General features: G+C 42.8%; 2 protein-coding genes across 2 annotated transcripts in view; both read right to left on the bottom strand.

Annotated features, from left to right (window-relative positions):
- LOC100024256 (zinc finger protein 883-like) overlaps positions 1–21,089 on the bottom strand; it is a 114,773-nt gene that overhangs the window by 10,195 nt on the left and 83,489 nt on the right. The window lies entirely within an intron of this gene.
- On the bottom strand, positions 8,164–19,844 carry LOC130453579 (zinc finger protein 684-like). Its single transcript, XM_056825735.1, has 5 exons — positions 19,151–19,844; positions 13,661–13,787; positions 12,093–12,188; positions 11,770–11,880; positions 8,164–8,273 (listed from the first exon to the last, which is right to left on the bottom strand). The coding sequence occupies exons 1-5, from the start codon at positions 19,244–19,246 to the stop codon at positions 8,254–8,256; spliced, it is 450 nt and encodes a 149-aa protein (XP_056681713.1). The 5' UTR covers positions 19,247–19,844; the 3' UTR covers positions 8,164–8,253.

The raw sequence follows: 21,089 nt of genomic DNA, 5'->3' as shown, positions 1-21,089 counted from the left end.
CTGCCAGTTCACTGAGGCAATCCCACTACAGTCTACTGTCCTCCATTTCCCAGAACCATCTCTGGGGAGACATACTCCCTTTTCAAGGGAACAGAACCTGGCTTATCCCCCCCTAAAAGTAAGGTAGGAGAAGAAGAAATAGAACAATTCTTTCCCTCTCTCTCACACCCCTGTTGCCTCCTTCTCTCCAGTCATCTCTTCTCCATTCCCTCATTATGCAGAGAAAGTTGCTGTAGAGAGTCTTGGGAGATGCAGTCTCCCAGGGCTTAGATCCATTTCAAAATGCACAATTCCTAATGAAAATCCAGCCTGGTCACATTGTATGATCTTTTTCATATATTGTTTTCATCACCTTGCTAGTATTTTATTTAAAATTTTTTTGGTATAAATTTGGAATTATGCCCATAGGGTTTTATAAGAGTGCATTTTTAAAAAAGATTTCCTTCTTAGAATCAATGCTGTTTATTGGTTCTAAGACAGAAGAGTGGTAAGGGCTAGACATTGGGGGCCAAATGACTTGCCCAGGGTCACAGAGTCAGGGAGTGTCTGAGGCCAGATTTGAACCTAGGACCTCCTGTCTCTGGGCCTGGATCTCAATCCACTGAGCCACCCAGCTGCCCCTAATGCATGTCTTTTTTTTTTTTTTTGAAAATTTTATTTAGTCAATCTAGAACATTATTCCATGGTTACAGGAATCATATTGTTTCCTCCCTCTCCTCCCCCCACCCCTTCCCATAGCCATGGCACAATTCCACTGGGTTTTACATGTGTCCTTGATCAGAATCTATTTCCATGTTGTTGATGTTTGCACCTAGTGAATGTCTTTTGAACCAGCAATATCACAACTGTGTTTGTATCCCAAAGAGATTTTTTTTAATGAGAAAGAGTCTGTACACAAATATTTATAGCTGTGCTTTTAGTGGTGCAAAAAACTGGAAAATGAGGGCATGTCCCTTGATTAGAGAATGACTAATTGTGGTATCCAATGGAGATGGAATACTATTGTGCTGAAAGGAAGGAGGAACTGGAGGGATTCCATGTGAACTGGAAAGACCTCCAGGAAGTGGTTCAGAGTGAGAGGAGCAGAACCAGGAGTTGTACACAGAGACTGATACATTGTAGCATGACTTTGCTGCTGGCAGCAATGCAATGACCCAGGACAATTCAGAGGAACTAGAGAGAAAGAACTGTGGGAGCAGAAATACAAAAGAAAAACAAAAGATTGATCATGTGGTTCGATGGGGATGTGATTGGGGTTTTGGAGTTAAAACTCTATTGCAAATATGAATAAATGGAATAGGTTTTGAAAAATGATACACGGATAACCAAGGGGAATTGCCTGTCAGTGCTGGGAGTGGGGAGGGAAGAAGAGAGGGAAAGATCATGAATCATGTAACCATGGAAAAATATGCTAAATGAAAATTTTAAAATAAATACATTGAATGTCATGGACTTCTCTAATACCAGCAATGCAATGATCCAAGACATTTCTGAGGGACTTATGAGAAATATGCTCTTCACATGCAGAGGAAAAACCGTGGGAACAGAAACACAGAAGAAAAACAACTGCTTGATCACATAGGGGATATGATGGGGATATAACTGGGGATGGAGACTCTAAATGTTCACTCTAGTGCAAATACCAATAATATGGAAATAGGTCTTGATCAATGACACATGTAAAACCCAATGGAATTTTGTATTGGCTATGGGAGGAGGGTGGGAGGAGTGGGAAGAGGGGAGGAAAAGAACATTGATCATGTAACCATGGAAAAATTTTCTTAATCAATAAAAAGTTTAAAATAAATACACTATTTCCTTTTCTATTAATCTCAGCAAAATATGTCTTTATATTCATTTCCTATAGACTGTGACCATTGGCATATTGTTCAAACTCATATTTGTTCATAATTGTTTATCAATTCAAAATTGGCACATAGTTCAGCAAGACAGGTCCTAATTAGGGCTTTAATTTAATCTTCATCAGTGGCACATAAACCTTGTTCATTTTTTATGAGTAATTTGGTTTTCTTTTTAAAATCAAGTTAGCCAATAACATACATTTTGTTTTATTCATTAGTACAAAGCCTTTTTACTTTCAATTTTATTCATCTCTCCTTTCATGTTAAGGATTTTTAATTTGGTGTTTAATTGCAAATTTGAATTTTGTTCCTTTTATAGGGTTTTCTGTAGTTGCATACATGATCAATTCACTGAACAGTTCTTTCTTATTTTGATGAAAGCATTCAGAGATAAACATTTCCATCTAAGTACTGCTTTGACCATGTCCTACAAATTTTGATATATTGTCCGTGCTTGTCATTATCTTTCACTAAACTATTGTTTCTATGATTTATTCTTTGATCAACTTATTTTTTAGGATTATTTACTTTCCAGTAAAATTTAAAAACCCCTACCTTCTGTCTTAGGAGTAGTTCTAAGACAGAAGAGCAGTTAGACAATTGGTGTTAGGTGGCTTGCTCAGTGTTACATACCTAGGAAGTATCTGAAGCCAGATTTTAACCAGGTCCTTCCAACTCCACACTTGGTGCTCCATGTACTGTGCTACCTAATTGTCCACCAGTTAATTATTAATTTATCCTTCCAAAGCCCTTTACTGAATGTAATTTTTATTGCATGGGAGGGGGGGGGGAAGGTACCTTTTCTACTTTTTCTTTTCTTCATTAGTGGTGAGATTTCAAAGCCCTAATACATATCATGTATAGCTGAGAAATAGGTATACTCCACTCTATTCAAACATGTCCAGAGGTCTATCATATCTAATTTTCCTAAAATTTCTATTAATTTCTTGAATTCTTATTTACTTTTTGGTTAGGTCAGGTCTGAGGGGAGTAAATCTTTAAAAATTAATTAATTAATTAGGAGTATTTCCCACTGCTTACATGATTCGTGTTCTCTCCCTCCCTGCTCCCAAAGCTGACCAGCAATTCCACTGGGTTATACATGTATTATTATTCAAAACCCATTTTCTATATTATTATTTGCAATAATCTTTTAAAACCAAAACCCCAAATCATATACCCAGAGAACGAGGTGATAAATCATGTTTTTCTTCTGCATTTCTACCCCCACAGTTCTTTCTCTCAAAGTGGATAGCACACTTTCTCATAAGTGCCTCGGGTTGTCCTGATATTGCATTGTTGCTAGTAGCAAAGTCTATTACATATGATTGTCCCATAATGGTTTAGTTTCTGTGTACAACGTTCTCCTGGTTCTGCTCATTTCACTCTGCATCAGTTCAGGGAGGTCTTTCCAGTTCATATAGAAATCAAGCAGTTCATTCCTTACAACACAATAGTATTTCATCACCATCAGATACCACAGTTTGTTCAGTCATTTCCAATTCAGGGACACCCTTTGAGAGGACTAAAAGGAGGACCTCACTAGTATAGTTTTCTTTGCTCTTTCCTCCTGTAACTCATGTAACTTTTCCTTTAAGAATTGGGATGCTCTATTTGGCGCATCTGTGCTCAGTATTGATGTTCCTTCATAGTTGATAGTAGCTTTTAGCAAAGTGTATCTTCCTTGATTATCTCTTCTTAGGGCTTTTTCTAATGATGCTTTGCCTGAGATCACTTTTGCTACGCTTGCCATTTTAACTGTAGCTGACATGAATTCGATTCTACTCTAGACCCCTACTTTAACCCTCAGTATCTTCAGGGGATTCTGTTTTCCAATCCATCCTACTATCCTCTTATATTTTATAACTGAGTTCATTACATTCATTTGTAATTGCTAACTGTGCATTTCCTACCCTCTTATTCTCCTCAAATTCTGATCATTAGCACTAACTTCCCTGAAGCTACGCTCTTAGCGTCATCCTTTTTCTTAGCCCCCTCACCTCCTCCATCCCCTGCTGTGTTTCTGCATATATACATATACACTTCTTACACTTCTTCCTCCATTGGAAAAAAAATTTTAACATTACTTTAAAATGAGGTAATTTGGCCCATTCTCCCCCCCCCCTTTACTAAAAGTGCATAGTCTTTCCCACTACTCCATTCTTCTTTTGGGATCATCTCAACACAATAGGCACATGCCCTCCAAGAAGACTCTTCACTACCTAATTATCATAAAGTTCTTAGTAGATACATGTGCCAGCTTCCCCCAAATGATTCTAAAGCTTTTAACCTTTTTCAGGTGTCATTTCTCACTCAATGTTACCTTTTTATTTTTGTGCTTGAATGTCAAATTTCATTATCAGTTCTAGACTTTTAGGAATGTGGCCATGTCCTCTAGTTCATTAAATAACCATTTTCCTCCCAGTAAGACTATACTGAGATTTCCTGGGTTGGTTGTTTTACTTTTTATTATATCTCTTTTGCCTTCCAGAATATAATATTCCAAATTCTCTAGTCCTTAAGAGCAATAAATGTTAAATATTGAGTAGTTCTGATTATGGCATTTCAATTCTTCCTTTCCAGCAGTTTGTAGTACTTTCTAAGATTTGTGAATTTGGCTTAATATTCCTGGGAGTTTTCATTTTGGGATTTCTTTCTGGGAGTGATCAGTGTGGGTGCTTTGAATTTTTACTTTGGCCCTCTAGTTATCAGATTTCTGATATAGGACATCTTGGCTTTTCTGTTACCATGGCTTCTGGGTACTTCAATAACTCTTGATTCTAAAATAGAAGAGCAGTAAGGCTTAGGCAACTGAGTTTAGAGTTGTCCAGGGTTACACAGATAATAAGTGTCTAAGATCAGATTTGAACCCAAGTCTTCTGGACTTCACACCTGGTGCTCTATCCCCATGACTATCTAGCTGCCCCTACTTCAATCATTTTAAAAGTGATTTCATCCCCTTTGCAAATCAGCTGTTCTGCCTATGAGAAAGTCTCTTTTATATTTTTCCTTTTTTCACTGTTTTATTATTTCTTGATGATTTACACATTTCTTAGCTTCCATTTGATATATTCTAATTTTGAAGGAGTTATTAAAATACAATGAAGTTTTGTGCTTATTTTACCATTTAGCCAATATGATTTTTAAGGAATTTGTTCATCTTTTGCATGCCTTTTATTAAGCTTCTTATTCTCCTGCCACAATTTTCTCGAATTGCTTTTTTTTTCTTTTCCCAACTTTTCCTCTACCATTCTTATTTGATTTCTAACATTTCTTTCTAGAGCTCTTCCGAGAATCTTTGCTGACCTTGTGTCCATTCTGTATTTCTCTTTGAGGCTTTGTTTGTACTCAAGGAGAGCAATCATCTCAATTTGAAGAGGAATACTGAGGCACAGAAAAGCTATTCTTTGCCCAGTTACATAGGTAGAGAGCATCCGAGGCAGGACTTAAACCAAGACTTTCTGACTGAATCAGTGTCCTATCATTATATATGTTGCTTGCCTGCACACTGTTTTGAGTATCCATTTCAGTGATAAGAAATGTGACTAAATTGTCTAAAACTTTAAACTCCTGCCTCTGCTATGAGACTGATGACCCAAGGAATAGTAATAAAAGTGAACATTTACCTCAAGTCATTTAAGTTTTGCAAAACACTTTATAGATAGTATCTCATTTGATCCTCACATCAGCCTTAAGAGGTGGGTGTTCTTGGTGTACACAAGGAAAACAGAGGCAGTAATATATTAAATGTCTTGCCCAGGTTCACACAGCTAGTGTCAGAGATTGGATGTGAATGCAGGTCTTCTGACTGAAATAGCAACATTATCCACTGTGTCACCTATTAGTCTAAAGAAATTATGCCTGACATTAAGCAAAATATTTATACTAAAAGTTTTTTTGTGTGTCATCAAAGAACATAAAACATGGGAATATTTTAATCAATTGGGAAATGGCTGATGAAGTTATGGTATAAGAATGCTTTAGAATGTTACTAAGGAGGAATGAGAAACAATCACATTTCTGGAGAAAATATATTACCTTTATTGAACTTTGTGCACAATGTGAAATTTAGATTATCTAATTAAATCTGTGCTAATGCAAGAAGGATTTGTTTGCTAATTTGATCCCTAAATTTTATTCTCCAATTTACAGTCAAGAATAAATCCATGTCAAGGCTTTCCTATAATCATGGGTTTATAAGCCTTTTTTTCCAATGTGAAGATTCTGATGTCTAGGAACCTCTCACTTCCAGCAAAAGGCATGTCCCTGGGAGCACATTCCTAAGGTTTCTCTCCACTATGAATACTCTGATGATGTCTATAAGTAAGAGATGATCTTTGACTGGAGGATTTCCCACATTGAGTTCATATTCATCTTGTCCTTAGAATGACTAATAAAGCTTTGTACTCCTTTTGAATACTTCTCCTCACTTGTTTCTGTGATAAGATTTCTATTTCCTATGAATTCTCTCATAGGAAATAAGGGAGGACAATTGCTTACATTCATAAAGTTTCTCTCCAGTATGGGTTCTCTGATGTAGAGCAAATGTGGAGCTCTGGGTGAAAGTCTTTCCACATTGATTACATTCATAAGGTTTCTCTCCACTGTGGGTTCTCTGATGAACAACAAGATGGGAGCTTCTTCTGAAGGTCTTTCCACAATGATTGCATTCATAGAGTTTCTCTCCAGAGTGGATTCTCTAGTGTACAGTAAGTTGACTGCTCACTGTGAAAGTCTTTCCACACCGACTACATTCATAAGGTTTCTCTCCATTGTGGATTCTCTTATGCACAACAAGAGATAAGTGGTCCCTAAAAGGTCTGCCACAATGATAATTCATAGGGCTTCTCTCCAGTGTGGATTCTCTGATGTTTATGAAAAGCTGAACGGTTGCTAAAAGGTTTGCCACAAACATCACATTCATAAGGTTTCTCTCCAGTGTGGATTTTCTGATGTAGAGCAAGACTAGAACTCTGTATGAACCTCTTTCCACATTGTTTACATGCATAAGGTTTTTCTCCAGTGTGGATTCTCTGATGTTTAAGAAGATCAGAATTGGATCTAAAAGTCTTTCCACATTGATTACACTCATAAGGTTTCTCTCCAGTGTGGATTCTCTTATGTTGCGCAAGACTGAAGTTTTGCCTGAAAGTCTTTCCACATTGATTACATTTATAAGGTTTCTCTCCAGTGTGGATTCTCTGATGTTGAGCAAGTCTGTTTTGCCTTGGGAAAGTCCTTCCACATTGATTACATGCATAAGGTTTCTCTCCAGTGTGGGTTCTCTGATGAACAACAAGACTGAATTTCTGTCTGAAACTCTTTCCACATTGATTACACTCATAAGGTTTCTCTCCAGTGTGGATTCTCTGATGGACAGCAAGGTAAGAATTGCGTCTGAAACTCTTTCCACAATCATTACATGCAAAAGGTTTCTCTCCAGAATGGATTCTCTGATGTTTAGCAAGGCCAGAATTGCATCTGAAAGTCTTTCCACATTGATTACATTCATAAGGTTTTTCTCCACTGTGGATTCTGTGATGATCAGTAAGAGTGCTGCTCTGTCTGAAAGTCTTTCCACATTGCTTACATTCATAAGGTTTCTCTCCAGTGTGGATTCTCTGATGTACAACAAGATGGGATTTCTTTCTGAAAGTCTTTCCACACTGGTTACATTCATGAGGTTGCTCTACAGTATGACTTCTTTCACATACAATAAGGGATGATTTTTCACTGAAAATTTTACTACATTCAGGATACTCATTAGATGTCTCTCTAGTATGAATTGTCTGATGGGAAATAAGGGATGACTGTCTCCAGAAGGCTTGCCCACATTGCATACATTTATGTAGCTTTGTACTGGTATGAAATTTTTGATGGTGTTTAAGTGATAACTGTTTCTTTAAGGCTTTATCATAGTCATTACATTCATATTTCTTTTCATTTTGTATTTTCTGGTGGTCAGTGACCTCTGAATGACTGAATGCCTCCTCAACTGCATTATGTGTACAAAGCAGTTCTCCAGCATGACTTTTCTGATGTCTAATTAGTTCTGATTTTAAGTTGAAAGTCATCTCACAGTTATTACATTCATAGGTTTGTAATACTGGAGGCTTCTCATGAGACTCTACAAATTCCATGTGTTCAGTAAAGCATTCCCTATACTTACTGTCCTGAGAATAGTCATTACCTGAGATCATTTTCTTACTCTGAATTGAAATGGAATATTGCATGATATTCTTTCCATTTTTATCAAATTCACTGTGAACCTTCTGTGTTTTCTCAATCTTGAAATTAGATACACAGATTTCTCTCAGATTGAAATCACAGTGATAATCGTTCATGAATCTTGGCTGTTGTGACTCTTCCCTGAGCTTTGCATTAGTCTCTCTCATTCCAAGCCTCCTCTCTCTACCTGTAGGAAACAAAGAAAGGCATACATGAGGACAGATACACATATACCCAAAGAGATAAGCTTCTCTCCACTGATAGAAAGTAAACTTGTTCATCATTTATTTCCCTAGAAAAGAGAAGAGACTTCAAAATCAAATAGACAGAATCAATCATTTGAAAGTTCTATTACTTCACATCCCCCAAGTTGGATTAATTTATAGAAAGTTCCAGGTACAGCAACACTGGACGTTTATACACACCTGCAACACCAAGAAGGACCAACATTCTCAGTATATTCCCACTTTGGGCCATGAACTCAGAGTGTCAAATAAGATGACCAACATCCCTGTAGGTGAGACCAAAACTCAAACCCTTTGAATGGGCATACTCTCTTCACAATACTAGATGCTCTTTTGACATTGAACTGTCCTTTTCTTTTTAAAAGAAAAATGATTTTATTATTGCATATGCACTTACTTATATTTTTTTCTCCCCACCCTTTACCTTTTGTCTTAATATCAATCCAAATACTAAAAACCAAGGAATGGAAATCAGAGTTAAGTGATTTGTCCAGGGTCACACTTTTTTTTTTTTTAGGGATTTTTTTTTAAACCCTTACCTTCCATCTTGGAGTCAATAATGGGTATTGGCTCCAAGGCAGAAGAGTGGTAAGGGCTAGGCAATGGGGGGGTCAAGTGACTTGCCCAGGGTCACACAGCTGGGAAGTGTCCGAGGCCAGATTTGAACCTAGGACCTCCTGTCTCTAGGCCTGCTCTCAATCCACTGAGCCACCCAGCTGCCCCCTCAACTAGGGATTTTGAAGCCAGATTTGAACTCCGGTCTTCTTAAATCCAGACTTAGCATTTTATCCATTCTGCTACCTAGTTTTCCTATACATGTTGATATGTCTGTGTGTGCAGATCATTATGTAAGAGCACCCATCTCAGCTATGCAGACAATCCCATCTGGGGGCAGAAAGTAAGGAAGAACAAGAAACCTCTTGATGAGAGTGAAGGAGGAGAGTGCAAAATCTGGCTTGAAGATTTAACATAAAACAACAACAACAACAACAACTAAGACCGTGGCAATTGGTCCCATCAATTCCTGATAAATCAAAGGAAAAGAATGGAAGAAAGGGTTTGATTTTTGTCCTCTTGTGCCAAAGATCACTACAGGTGATGAGTGAAGCCATTAAAACCCATCTTTACTAGGTGAAAAGCTCTGGTACATCTGCATGGCCTATTAAAAAGCAGAGATATCACTTTGCTGACAAAGATCCAGGGAGTCAAAGCTAGAGTTTTTCCAGCAGTCATGTGTGGCCTGGAGAGTTGGACTGTAACATGAACGTTGAGCATCACAGAATTGACACTTTCACACTGTGATGCTAGAGATTCTGAGAGTCCCTTGGAAAGAAAGATCCAATCAGTCAATACTTGGATCAATGAATTCAAATAATTCACTCGAAGAAAAAATACTAAAGTGGAAGCTTGAGTATTTTGGCCATTTAATGAGAAAGAAAGACTCAGTGGAAAAGACCCTGATATTGGGAAAGATTAAAGGAAAAGAGGATGGAGGTGCCTGGAGGGGATGAGATGGAGAGTATCATGGAAAAAATGAGCAAGAACTTGGACAGGCTTCAAGAGAGAGTGAAGAATAGAAGAAACTGGCATGGCCCATGGCGTAGTGAAGAAATGGACAAGACCGAACAAGTGAGGTTGACAACAATTATTTGGGGTTCCGCCATTTTTGAAATACAAATGTAAAATGTACCCAGGACCTCCCATCTCCCAGTCTGTCTCTATTCGCTGAGCCACCTGGCTGCCCCTCCACTTCACTTTCAATCCTCTCTTCACATGGTAATGTTGTTTTCACTTTTTATTAGCTTATGGTTCTTCCTGTTTCTCTTTATTGGTCTGTTGGATGCATCATTAGTCATTCTTTGTCAATGCCATATCTTTAGCTCAGAAACACTTCTGACCTTGGTAGTAATTTTCAAGGATATACCAAACTTTTCTTCTATTGGATTCAGATCTATACGTGCGGTATTTGTGGCCCCTCTGCTAGATATTGATACTCATTTCATTGTCTGTCATGACTATAAGCAGAGTTTAATTTCCCTGTGGATACTTTTTATCTCATTTTCTTTCTTTTTGTGGCTATGACCATATCATGACTACCAGCCTTGTATTTTGTATTCAGCTGAGCCATTCCACATTGTCTTCTGACTGAACCCCTTTTAAGATAGTCATTACCTATTTTTAAAATCTTATCTTTAAATGCTTCTGCTCTCTAATTTAAAAAACTAAAATCCTTATAATAAAAGCAATTTTTAAAAATCTATCTATTTCCTGTGTCCACAAATTGCAGCCCTTTGTATTTGATGAACCCTTTGGAGGTTCCCAATAATGGGAGAAGACTTTGTAGCTAAAAATTCCTTAATAGAACTTTGAGTAAAAGATAACAGCCCAACTTTGTTACGAGCATCCTTAAATTCAGATGGAATAAATAGGAAGAGATACTCTCCCCTGGAACAAGCAGCGCACACTTGGTTCAAGCATGCCAGTGTCCTTTCTGCAGTGATTCCAGGCTGGCCTAAGATGCATTCCAAGGTCATGATTACTGTTGTCACACTGTGACCACTTCTGACTTAGGACAACATGGCCCGGCAGTTTCTCAGCCCAACATCCAGGTATTCCTCAATTGCCAGATGGTTCATTCACTTCAAGATAGACATAAGTAAGCATAAGGAGAGAAAAGGGCTGCTTAAGGAGAGCAGAGTTCAGGAGAAAAGTGTAAAATAGGGGGACAGCTGGGTGACTCAGTGGATTGAGAGTCAGGCTTAGAGATAGGAGGTCCTGGGTTCAAATCTTGTCTCAGATACTTCCTAGCTGGGTGACCCAGGCAAGTCACTTAGATTTCATTGCCTAGCCCTTACCACTCTTCTGCCTTGGAACCAATACACAGTATTGATTCTAAGAAGTGTAATAGATGATATTTGAGGATATATTTGATGGATGCTAGCTAACTAATAGATCTGGAAGCTATCTTCCTTTTCCTACCCTCCTCCCTTTATACCTCCCTTTTTCCCTCTTCCAGCCTCCCTTCCTCCCCTCTTCTTCCTTTCAGTTTCCCCTTCCCTCTTCTTCAGCCTCCTTCTAAGTTACCAGGGTGAAATATGATGTTTCAGAGGAAATACTCTTTTCTCTTCTTTATCTCAAGTAAGGGTTTATTGGGGGAAACAGGAAAGATGGAGGACAAGGTAAGAGGGGTGGGATTTCCCTATTATCTACAATGAGTGTTAGGTTGGAGGATATCAAGAGAAATGGCAATTCAGTCACTAGCATGAAACAGCACCAGTCAGAGAGAGATATATGGACTCTTGTCCTTCTTCTTCTGTCTTCAAATCAGCCAGGCCACCTCCAACTTGACTATCCCAAGTCCCAGAGATAAATCCAGCTTCTTCATTCAAATCAGCCAGAAAGCCCCCAAACCTAGAAAAAGTCCAGCAGTTGACTTGCCTCCAAACTGCTTTTCCCAGTCACATTCCAAAAGGAATCTTCATTTGACTGACAGCTGATCCATCTCCAGCTTCTGTCCTTTGCATGCATTTTCTTATAATTTCTCTCTTCTCCACAGAAGGTAAGGTTTTTTTAAAAAATAGTAAAAAAATGACAACTCATAATTATATAATGTCTCATACTAGCCCCAAACTTGACCAATATTATCTCCCTTTCTCCTACTGGGAATCCTAGGAAGTAAAGGCCAATCAATTCCCAATTGATTTGTAGTCACCTCCTGTGATAACAGAATTCATAAATCTGATTTCATGTCACTCACCCAGACAGGAGTTGCTTGGGTCTTCTCCCTCAAGCATCCATGGAGCTCTCCCTTGGTCAAAATGGGAGATCCAATCTTCTCTGGGAGCTGGAAGACCTGGGCATTTGGAATAAGGAAGGGATGAGGACAGAAAGACACTTGTTGTTTTGTTCTCTTTAGAGAAAGGGGGCATGCAAGACAGGTCACAGGATGGTCCCCAGGACTCCTGAAGGATCATTTCCATGGTATTGATCATTAGGAGCTTTGGTGGAGGATGGGAAGGAGATAACTGGGAAGTCAATTTGGAATCATAAAATTCTCTTTTCTCCACTGCCTTCACAGAAGGATGGGTTGACTATATGAATTCTATTATTTAGAAATTGAGAAACAACACATAGTGTAGAGGTGTGTGGCTTGGACATGGATTCAGAAAGCCCTGACTTTAAATGCATTCTAAAAGACCTCCTGGCTAAGGGTCTCAGGGAACTCATTGATCCTCTATTTGCCTCTATTTCCTCAATTGCAGAATGAGGATGAATCTCATCTAACTTACAGGGTTGTTATGAGAATTACATTTATTTCCTTCCATTCCCACCATTTGTACCAGAATTTTGGGAGGTATGAAGGAAGAACAGAGACATACTTACTATATTCATCTTCTGAGAATAAGGCTAGGAGGAGTGAGCTACCATTTAATGTGAATAATCAAAAAAGAACACTCCAAAGACTACAATAACCCAAAGAGGAAGGGACTATTTGGGGAGGTAGAGGATTCCCTTCACCATCCATCTTCAAGGAAAAACTGCATAAGCAGGTTTCAGGAATTTAGCAGACAAAATTCATCCTCAGGTAAAAGTTAGATTAGGTCAAACCCCTGATATTACTTCTTCAGTCTAAAATTCTTCAAAACTTATTTGACTTCCAGGAGAACATTGTACACGGAGACTGATACACTGTGGTACAATCGAAGGTAATGGACTTCTCCATTAGTGGCAATGCAATGTCCCTGAACAATCTGCAGGAATCTAAAAAATACTATCCACAAGCAGAGGATAAACTGTGGGAGTAAAAACACCGAGGAAAAGCAACTGCTTGACTACAGTAGTTGAGGGGATATGACTGAGGAGAGACTCTAAATGAACACTCTAATGCAAATACCAACAACAGGGAAATGGGTTCAAGTCAAGAACACATGTGATACCTAGTGGAATCGCGCGTCGGCTATGGGAGAGGTGGGGGGGGGGGGGAGGGAAGAAAAGAAAATGATCTTTGTTTCTAATGAATAATGTTTGGAAATGACCAAATAAAATAATGTTAAAAAAAGTTATTTGACTTTTTGATCTGAAGATCCCCAGAACCAATGTGAATTAGCTTCAGGAACAGTAAAGGAAACCCCCAGCTCAGTGTCAACACTGCAAGACATTTTACAGGAAACCCAGAAAACAGGATTATCTGGTTCTAGGAGACAAAGCATCAGGATTTTGGCCTTACAAATAGTTGATCATTGCTAGAAACCTTGTACACCGGGGAGGGAATGAAGACAGTGCCTTGATGGTACATTCAGAATTACCAGGGAACATCGTCCTTACCCAGGGAGAGCACGTTCTGGGCATTCTCCACCATCACCTCCTTGTACAGCTCCTTCTGACCAGAGTCTAAGAGGCGCCACTCCTCCTGGGTGAAGTCCACAGCCACATCCTGGAACGTCACCAAGACCTAAACCACCAAAGGCCAAAGGCACAGAGTTGAAGGAGACCTCAGAAGTCATCTCATCCTGCAGTCATTAAATTTTAAAAGAAATCTGAGGCACAAAAAAGATTCCCTCAAAGGCTATCCCCCTTATGAGTGTCCAAGCCAGCCCTTTGACTTTTAGTCATGAGAAATCAAACAGAATACTGAGAAGTTTTTTATATGGTCAGTTGGGAGGAAATTAAGAAATGTGTTTCAATGAATGGTTTCTACCTATAGGATCTGACAAGTGATGTGTCCTATCAGTGACATATGATGATTCAATAAGGGGAAAAAAGATGATGTGAATTAAATCTCTTCCCCACAAGCCAGCCAGGAGTATATCAGCCTTGGTGCATGCCAGCAGCAGCCCCATCCCTGCAAGCCAGCATAATCCTTGGAGGCAGCAACTTCCAGAGTCTCATCAATAGATTATAAGGGAAGAGATTACTGGGGCCTCTTCACTGGAACTGGGTGTAGGACTCTATTGTATTACCCCTCTGAGGATCTGGGTCACAGGCCTCATTCACAGTCCCAGGATGAGCAAGAACACTAGCACAACAGAGCCTCTGACTGTAGTGGAACAGGAATCCTGGTCATAGTTCCAGGATGCAAAACAGTGTTTGTGGTTGCTTACAGATGAAGACAGCAGTGACTATGCCTCTTATTATGTATGTCATATCATCTTGGAAGGACTGAAAACTTACAGGATCCCAGAATTAGCTCTAATGTAAAAAACTTGAAACTTTTTAGACAGTCCCCTCCACCTCAAAAGTATAAAGTTAAAAGTCATGAAATAAGGTGAGGAAATGAGAAAAAAAAAACACACAAAAAGAACCTGACCATAGAAAATTATTATGGTGACCAAAGCAAAACAAAAACTCAGAAGGGAATAATTATGTCAAAAAAGCTACAGAGAAAGCCTCAAAGAAAAATGTCAATTGGTCACAGGTCCCAAAAGATTTCCTTGGAAGAAGTTCAATGAGATTATTCAAATTAAATTTAAAAGAGAGGAAAAATTGGGAACAGAATAAGAGTGATGAAAGAAAAAAAAAGGAACCACACAAAATTGGAAAATATGTACAAAAATTCCCTGAATAAAAATCTCTTTAAAAAGCTGAATTGGCCACATGAGGAAAGGATATGATTTTTTTATTCATGGAAAAAATCAGTCTTTAAAGTTAATCATATGAGAAAGGCACAAAAGTTCATGAGGAATAAAATTCCTTAAAATATAGATGTGGACAAGTGGAAGCAATTGACCCTGAGACATCAAGAAATAACAAAAAAAAAAAGAATGAAAAAATAGGGGAAAATGTGAAACATTTCTTTGGAAAAACAAATGACCTGGAACATAGATCAAGGAGAAATAATTTCAGAATCATTGGCTACCTGACAGTTATGATTAAATAGTCTAGACTCATATTTCAAAAAATGATTAAGAAACATTTTCCTGAATAGACATTTAAGGAATTGTTGATCACCTCCTGAAAGAGATTCCAAAATAAAAACTTTTGAGAATATTGTAGCCAAATTCCCAGACTCCCGGGCTTTTTGTTAAGTGGACTGGGACTTCTGAATTATACACAATGCTATAACACAGAGTCTGATCACATGAAGAGATTGAAATGAAATGTGAATAGTCTTTCCATGGGGTCTTTTGAAATGGAATAAATTTTGTCTAAATTGATCTTCCTGGGGAGGGAGAAGAAAGGGGCAGAGGAACCGAGACTTGTTTCTCAATTATCTCCAATTTGGTCCCAAGTCCAATATGGGTTGGCCCCAATGGGTTGGTCATCAGTATTTGTGTTCAGAATGAGATGGGAGCATCTGTCCTTTGCTGTGTGCTTTGTGCTTGTTTGTCACCAAGTGTGGGGAGGAACCAGACTGCTTGGCACAAAGCTCCTTATGTAACTGTTGGCATCAAATCTCATTCTGGTGCTTTTTTGGTCCATTTGTTTTTGTTTTAATAGGGGTGGGAGGGAGGATGTAACAGAGCTTTGGGGCACTTCAGAAGCGTGTAGCCTCACCTTCCGCTTCTCTCAAGCACACTCTTGACCTCACAGACGAGGAGCAGCACGGGGGTGAAAAGACTCCATTTTCCTTGTGATTTCAGCCTTGTTCGTCGTCATCCTAAACATCGTCTTCCCCCTTTACCACCCTGTATCCATTTTCTGGCAGGGTCTGGCCAGCCTTGGATTCAACCAGCAACCAAAGCACCAGCTCCACAGAGCAGTCGTGCTTCCTGGGAGCTACAGCAATCGACTTTCGTAAACCAGAACTAAAGAAAGGCTCATCGGCCAGACTGAGGGCGTGTTTGTGATGATTTGGGGGCTGAAAAGAACAAGCCTGGCACCGCCATCTGCCCTGTCTGGAGCTGGCAGATCCTAGAAGTGGATCTAAAGTATGGGTGGTGGAGGCTGGGCTCCCCTAGTTTAGCCCATGATTGTGTGGGAGGGCTATCAAGGTTCCCTTTGCTGAAACAAGAGGGGAGCGGGATGGTTTTTTCTTAAAGGAACAGAAGCTATTATTTTTTGTTCAATTCCAACGGGAGACTTAAATCCAGTGTCCCCAGCCACGCGGGACCAGTTCCTTCCACTGAGAAGTAAACGGGGGAACTCGAATTGGAAACCATTTGGGCCAGGGGAGGACTGGCTTTCTGTTCATTGGTCAACAGTCCAGTGGGGCACAGGGTGGTCCATGGAGAGGGATCAGGTCAGAAAGTTCCGAAAAGAGGGTTGGCAAAAGCTTGATTTGTTCATTTATCTCAATAAAATGGACTCCCCGAACCCCAACAATACAATGCTATAACGTCATGAGTCACTGCAATGTTTCCTCTCTAAGCCTGACCAAAGCTGCGTCCTGCTCCTGCTTCTTCTGCTCTTTCTTTCAGTTTATACTTTGCCTTTCTAAGGGAGGAAATGGTAAAAAATACCAGTCTGAGTCCGATCACATTCCCAAAGACCAGAAGCCCAGGGGGCTGCCCTCCCCCTGCCTAGGAAGCCCGCCAGCCTGGCTGGGAATGGGGGGCTCCAAGGCTGCCTTTCCTCTCCTGAAGGGGACCAGTTCTGGGGTTCCGGTCGGGTCTGGACCGCCTGCGGTGCGAGGGCGCTGGGGCCTGGGGAGACCTCCAGGGCCCCGTCCTGCTCCTGCTTCCCCCCTTTTCTTCCAATTCTAACTTTGCCACTCTAAAGGGGGAAGCAGTGAAAAGCAGAGATATGAGTCTGATCACAGGAGGACCTTGAAGGAGCGGGAAGAGCCTGCCTGGTGTGTCTGTGGGGAAGAGAAGTTGGGGCGGCACTTTTACACCTTCTCTTCCCCCTTACAGTCACGACTCTGTGCTGGTTCTGTGGCAAAAGAGCAGAAAGGGTCAGGCAAAGGGGTAGAGTGACTTGTCCAGGGTCACACAGCTAGGAAGTATCTGAGACCAGATTTGAACCCAGGACCTCCCTTCTCTAGGCCTGGCTCTCCATCCCCTGAGCCACCCCAACATCCCCCTGAGGATTTATTCTGAAACACTTCTTAGATCTCCCTTTCAGAGCTGAATCCCAAATCCCTTCTGGAGTCCACGGGCCCATCAGGATGGATGAGCACCCAACAGCCGGCTCCTGGAGCTGCTGCCATCCCTGGTAGCCGTGGGGAAGGCCGAGGAAGGCCCTCTTGACTCAGTTTCTCCTGCAGGGCCATTGAAGGCTATCGAAGGCCTCTCTGCCTCCATCTTGGCCTGAGCCTGAGCAAGAGCCTTGCTGATAGCAAACTCCATTTCTCTGGCTGCTCCCCTTCCCTGCTGCTCTCTCCGGCCCTCGGGGCACCTGCACGCTGCTGGATGGCTCTTTCCCAGGAGGGCTTCTGTCCTTCCCCAATCTCCTCCCTTGTTCCTGTGCTGCTTCCTGTCTCCTTCTTGGGATGAGCAGCAGATCCTTCCTGTCTCTTCTCCTGCCAGGCCGGAATCTGCTCTCTGAGATGGCCTGAACATGGCTGCTGCGCTTGTCCTGCTCACACGTCTGCTTTCAGTCTGGGCTTTCCTTGTACCTTCTGCTGCCTCCTCTGGGGACTCCTCGCCAAAGGGCCCTCCTGGGGCACGTCCAGACATCCCTCAATGACTCTCTTCTTCCTCCTTTAAGGAGGGGGATGGAGAAAATGTATGTGTGTGTGTGGGGAGATGGCTCCCCATTAGAGGAAGCTGCAGACTCAGGAGGGGGCACCCAGAGCCAGAAGCCACGAAGAAGGAGGTCAGAGCCGAGCACTGGCTGGGCTGTGCCTGTCCGGCTGGGTCCTGGGCGGCCCCATTCAGCCTCTTGCCACCAGGGAGCCTCATCATTTCAGGACAGGCTCAGAGGAGACCCCTCTGGGGGCTGCAGACACCCCAGAACAGCCCCAAGCCTCTTCCTCCTCTCCTCTGACCAGGGACACTGGCCTCCTGGCTGAGCCTGACCAGGACCCTCCAGCCCCTGGCTCTGGGCATCTCCAATGGCTTCCCTCAGGCTGGAATGTTCTCCCTCCTCCCTGGGCCTCCTGGCTTCCTTCTTCCAAGCTCAGCTCACGGCTGACCCTCAGAACAGAGCTCCTGGCCCCCAGCACTGCCACAGCCTCCCTCTGAGAGTCCCTCCCATCTATACTGCAGGGCCAGTGTAGACACAGCCGCAGACACTTGTCCCCCCACTAGACTGGGAGCTCCTGGGGGGCAGGGCCTGGTTCCTCCTTCCTGGGCTGCTCCAGCAGGTCCCCACAGAGCCCCTTCCCTTCCTCAGTGCTTCTCCACTTGAGCTGAGCCATGGCAAAGGGGAGGCAGTCAGAGAGCCCTGGGGAGGGCAAAGTCTGCTCTGAGGAGGACCCTGAGAAGGACAAGAGCTGGGAAGCCTTCAGGGCTCTGCTCAAAGCCTGCCCACACAGGACCCAGGTGGGAAGGGCTTTCCCTGAGGTCCAGTTGTCAGAAGGCAGAGCCTGGCCCAAAGAACCAGGTGGGTGAGAAGCTCTGTGTGTGTGTGTGTGTGTGTGTGTGTGTGTGTGTGTGTGTGTGTGTGTGTACACACGTGTGCTAGGCATGCACAGAGCACACATGGAGTATAAGGAATAGACTAAAGAGGGAAGAGGCTGTCCTTGTTGCTGAGCCTTAAGGAGGGAGCACTGAGGGGGCAAAGAGGGGAGGGCAGCCATGGGGGCCCTGAGGGGGCCCAGGAAGGGCCAGAGTGCCAGGAGTGACCCTGAAAAGCAGCAGCACAGAGCAGGGCACTGGTGCCCCCACCCCATCCCACTGCCTGCCTATCTGTGGGCAGAAACCATCCCGGGCACCACACTGGCAGCTGCCTACCCAGGCCTCTGGGGCTCAGCCCTGGGCACACTGCACTCACCTGGGCTGGGGGGCCGGGGCTCCCAGGGGCCACCCCTCTGGGTCCTCTGCAAGCTCTTTGTCTCCTCTTCCTGGGCAGGAGGCTGGCTGCAGGCATTGAGGCAGGCTGAGGTCCAGCAGGGAGAGCCTTCAGGGTCCAGGGGGAGGACAAGAAAGGAGGTGAGGCAGGGACAGGAAGGTGCTCTGAGCAGGAAGACTCCCCCCTCCCCCTCTTACTCCTCTTCTCCCATCCTCCTGCAGAGACCAGGAGGCAGAAGGGGCTTTGGGATCCCAGATGGGAGGGGGGCAGTGAGAGCCTCCAGGACCCCCAGTCAGAGCTCTGCCCTCCCTGCGGCCCCCCTGCCCAACTCTCACCCAAACAGAATCCAGGCCACAGAACAACTGCCTGGTCTAGGAGGGAGGGAGCTGGGACAGGCTGAGGACCAGGAGGGCTCTGGGATGGGGCTGCCAGGAATGACCAGGGAAGCCCGAGGCTGGGAGACACAAGCCTGGCTGGGATTCTCTTGCCTGGCAGGCTGACTGAGGGCTCTGAGAAGGGAGGCAGGAAGCAGGAGGCCTGGGCAAGGAAGGGGCTGGGAGCAGAGGAGGACCCTGTAACTGAGCTGGGAGAGGAGGAGGAGACATCCCAATGCCAGAAGAGTTCCAGGAGGGCAGCTGAGCCTGGGAAAGCAGGAAGATGGTCCCAGGCTCTAACCAGGAGCTGGGGAGGACTCCTGGGACCCTCTTTTGGAGCTTAGCTTGGAGTCTGGTTCTCTGGATCTTGGGAGGAAAACTGGAAATAGGAAGCTCAATGCCTGGGATCTGAAAGGGAGGCTGCAGGAGAGTCATAGGTCCAGTGAAGGCACCTTCCTTAAAAGCTTTGGTGCTTGGGTCCTAGGGAGGTACTGGAGGAAAAGAAGCAGGACTCCTGGGTCCCTGTAGAGAGCCAGGGTTGTTGGTAGGTTAAAGAAATCTCTGAACAGAAGCTAGGGGAAGGGAAACAGTCCACTTGGGTCCTGGTGGGGAGGTTAGAGGCAGTGCTCCTGAGTCTGCATGGGAGAGCTCTGAAGTGCGACTTAATGGTCATCCTGAGGGCAGTGTCCCCTGTAAGAAATTAAATTTGAGGCTTGACTCAATTCATGAGAATTCTAAAATAACCTTGTGGTTGCTGATTTAAAAAAAAAGGTTGGAATGAGTAAAAGTAAAGAAATGTAAAAAGAGGGCAGAGAAGATGTCTAGCATATCACACTAAATGTTGCTCCAGTGCCCGACTCAGTCAGGCAGGTTTGTTAACCCTTAATGGAAGATCCGGCATTCTACCCACGGGGACTCCTCTAAGAGGGAAAGGCCTCTGCAACTAATCTCTCCAGAAGCCAACAAAAGCGGGCCAACTACTCATTCACCCAAGATGAGCTCCAAAAGAGAAGATCCCAGAGCAGTCCTCCTAGAAGCAGTTCAAGAGCCAAAGTCCCAGTCCAAGCAGACTCACCAGGAGAACATCCAAGCCAAAGATCAATAGAGCAGTCTCAAAAGCCAAGGTCACCTCCAAGAGGCAAGTCACCAGTCAAAGCTCCTTTGGACAGGAAGTTCAAAACTTTTATAGTCCTTTTTCCATGCCACTTCCTATCCTGTCCCCTCTTCAGAGGGGCCAATTGCAGCTTCCAGATTGCCTAGCACTGCAGTGTCTATGGGATCCACTTCTCATTCTCTGAAGGTGTAAACTCTTATCAAAGGATTCACAAGTTTCTGACTGACTCAGTTAAAAGAGTGGAGCTCTCCAAGTAAGTAACTGTGAACTCCCTTACTTAGTATTAAGTAGGAGTGTTTTTAAGCTTTTGGTTGATTAATGTTAAAATAGAAAAAGAGAATAAAAAATTTCCTTTCATACCCCAGATATTTGGGATGTGATGGGGAAACTGGACAAGAAACAGCAAAGGAGAGCTGGGTGGGTGGGTGGGTGG

The sequence above is a fragment of the Monodelphis domestica genome, chromosome 4 (genome assembly GCF_027887165.1).
Source record: "Monodelphis domestica isolate mMonDom1 chromosome 4, mMonDom1.pri, whole genome shotgun sequence".
Lineage (NCBI taxonomy): Eukaryota > Metazoa > Chordata > Mammalia > Didelphimorphia > Didelphidae > Monodelphis > Monodelphis domestica.
The sequence above is the reverse complement of the archived record's forward strand: the minus strand, read 5'-3'. Positions and strand labels throughout refer to the sequence as shown.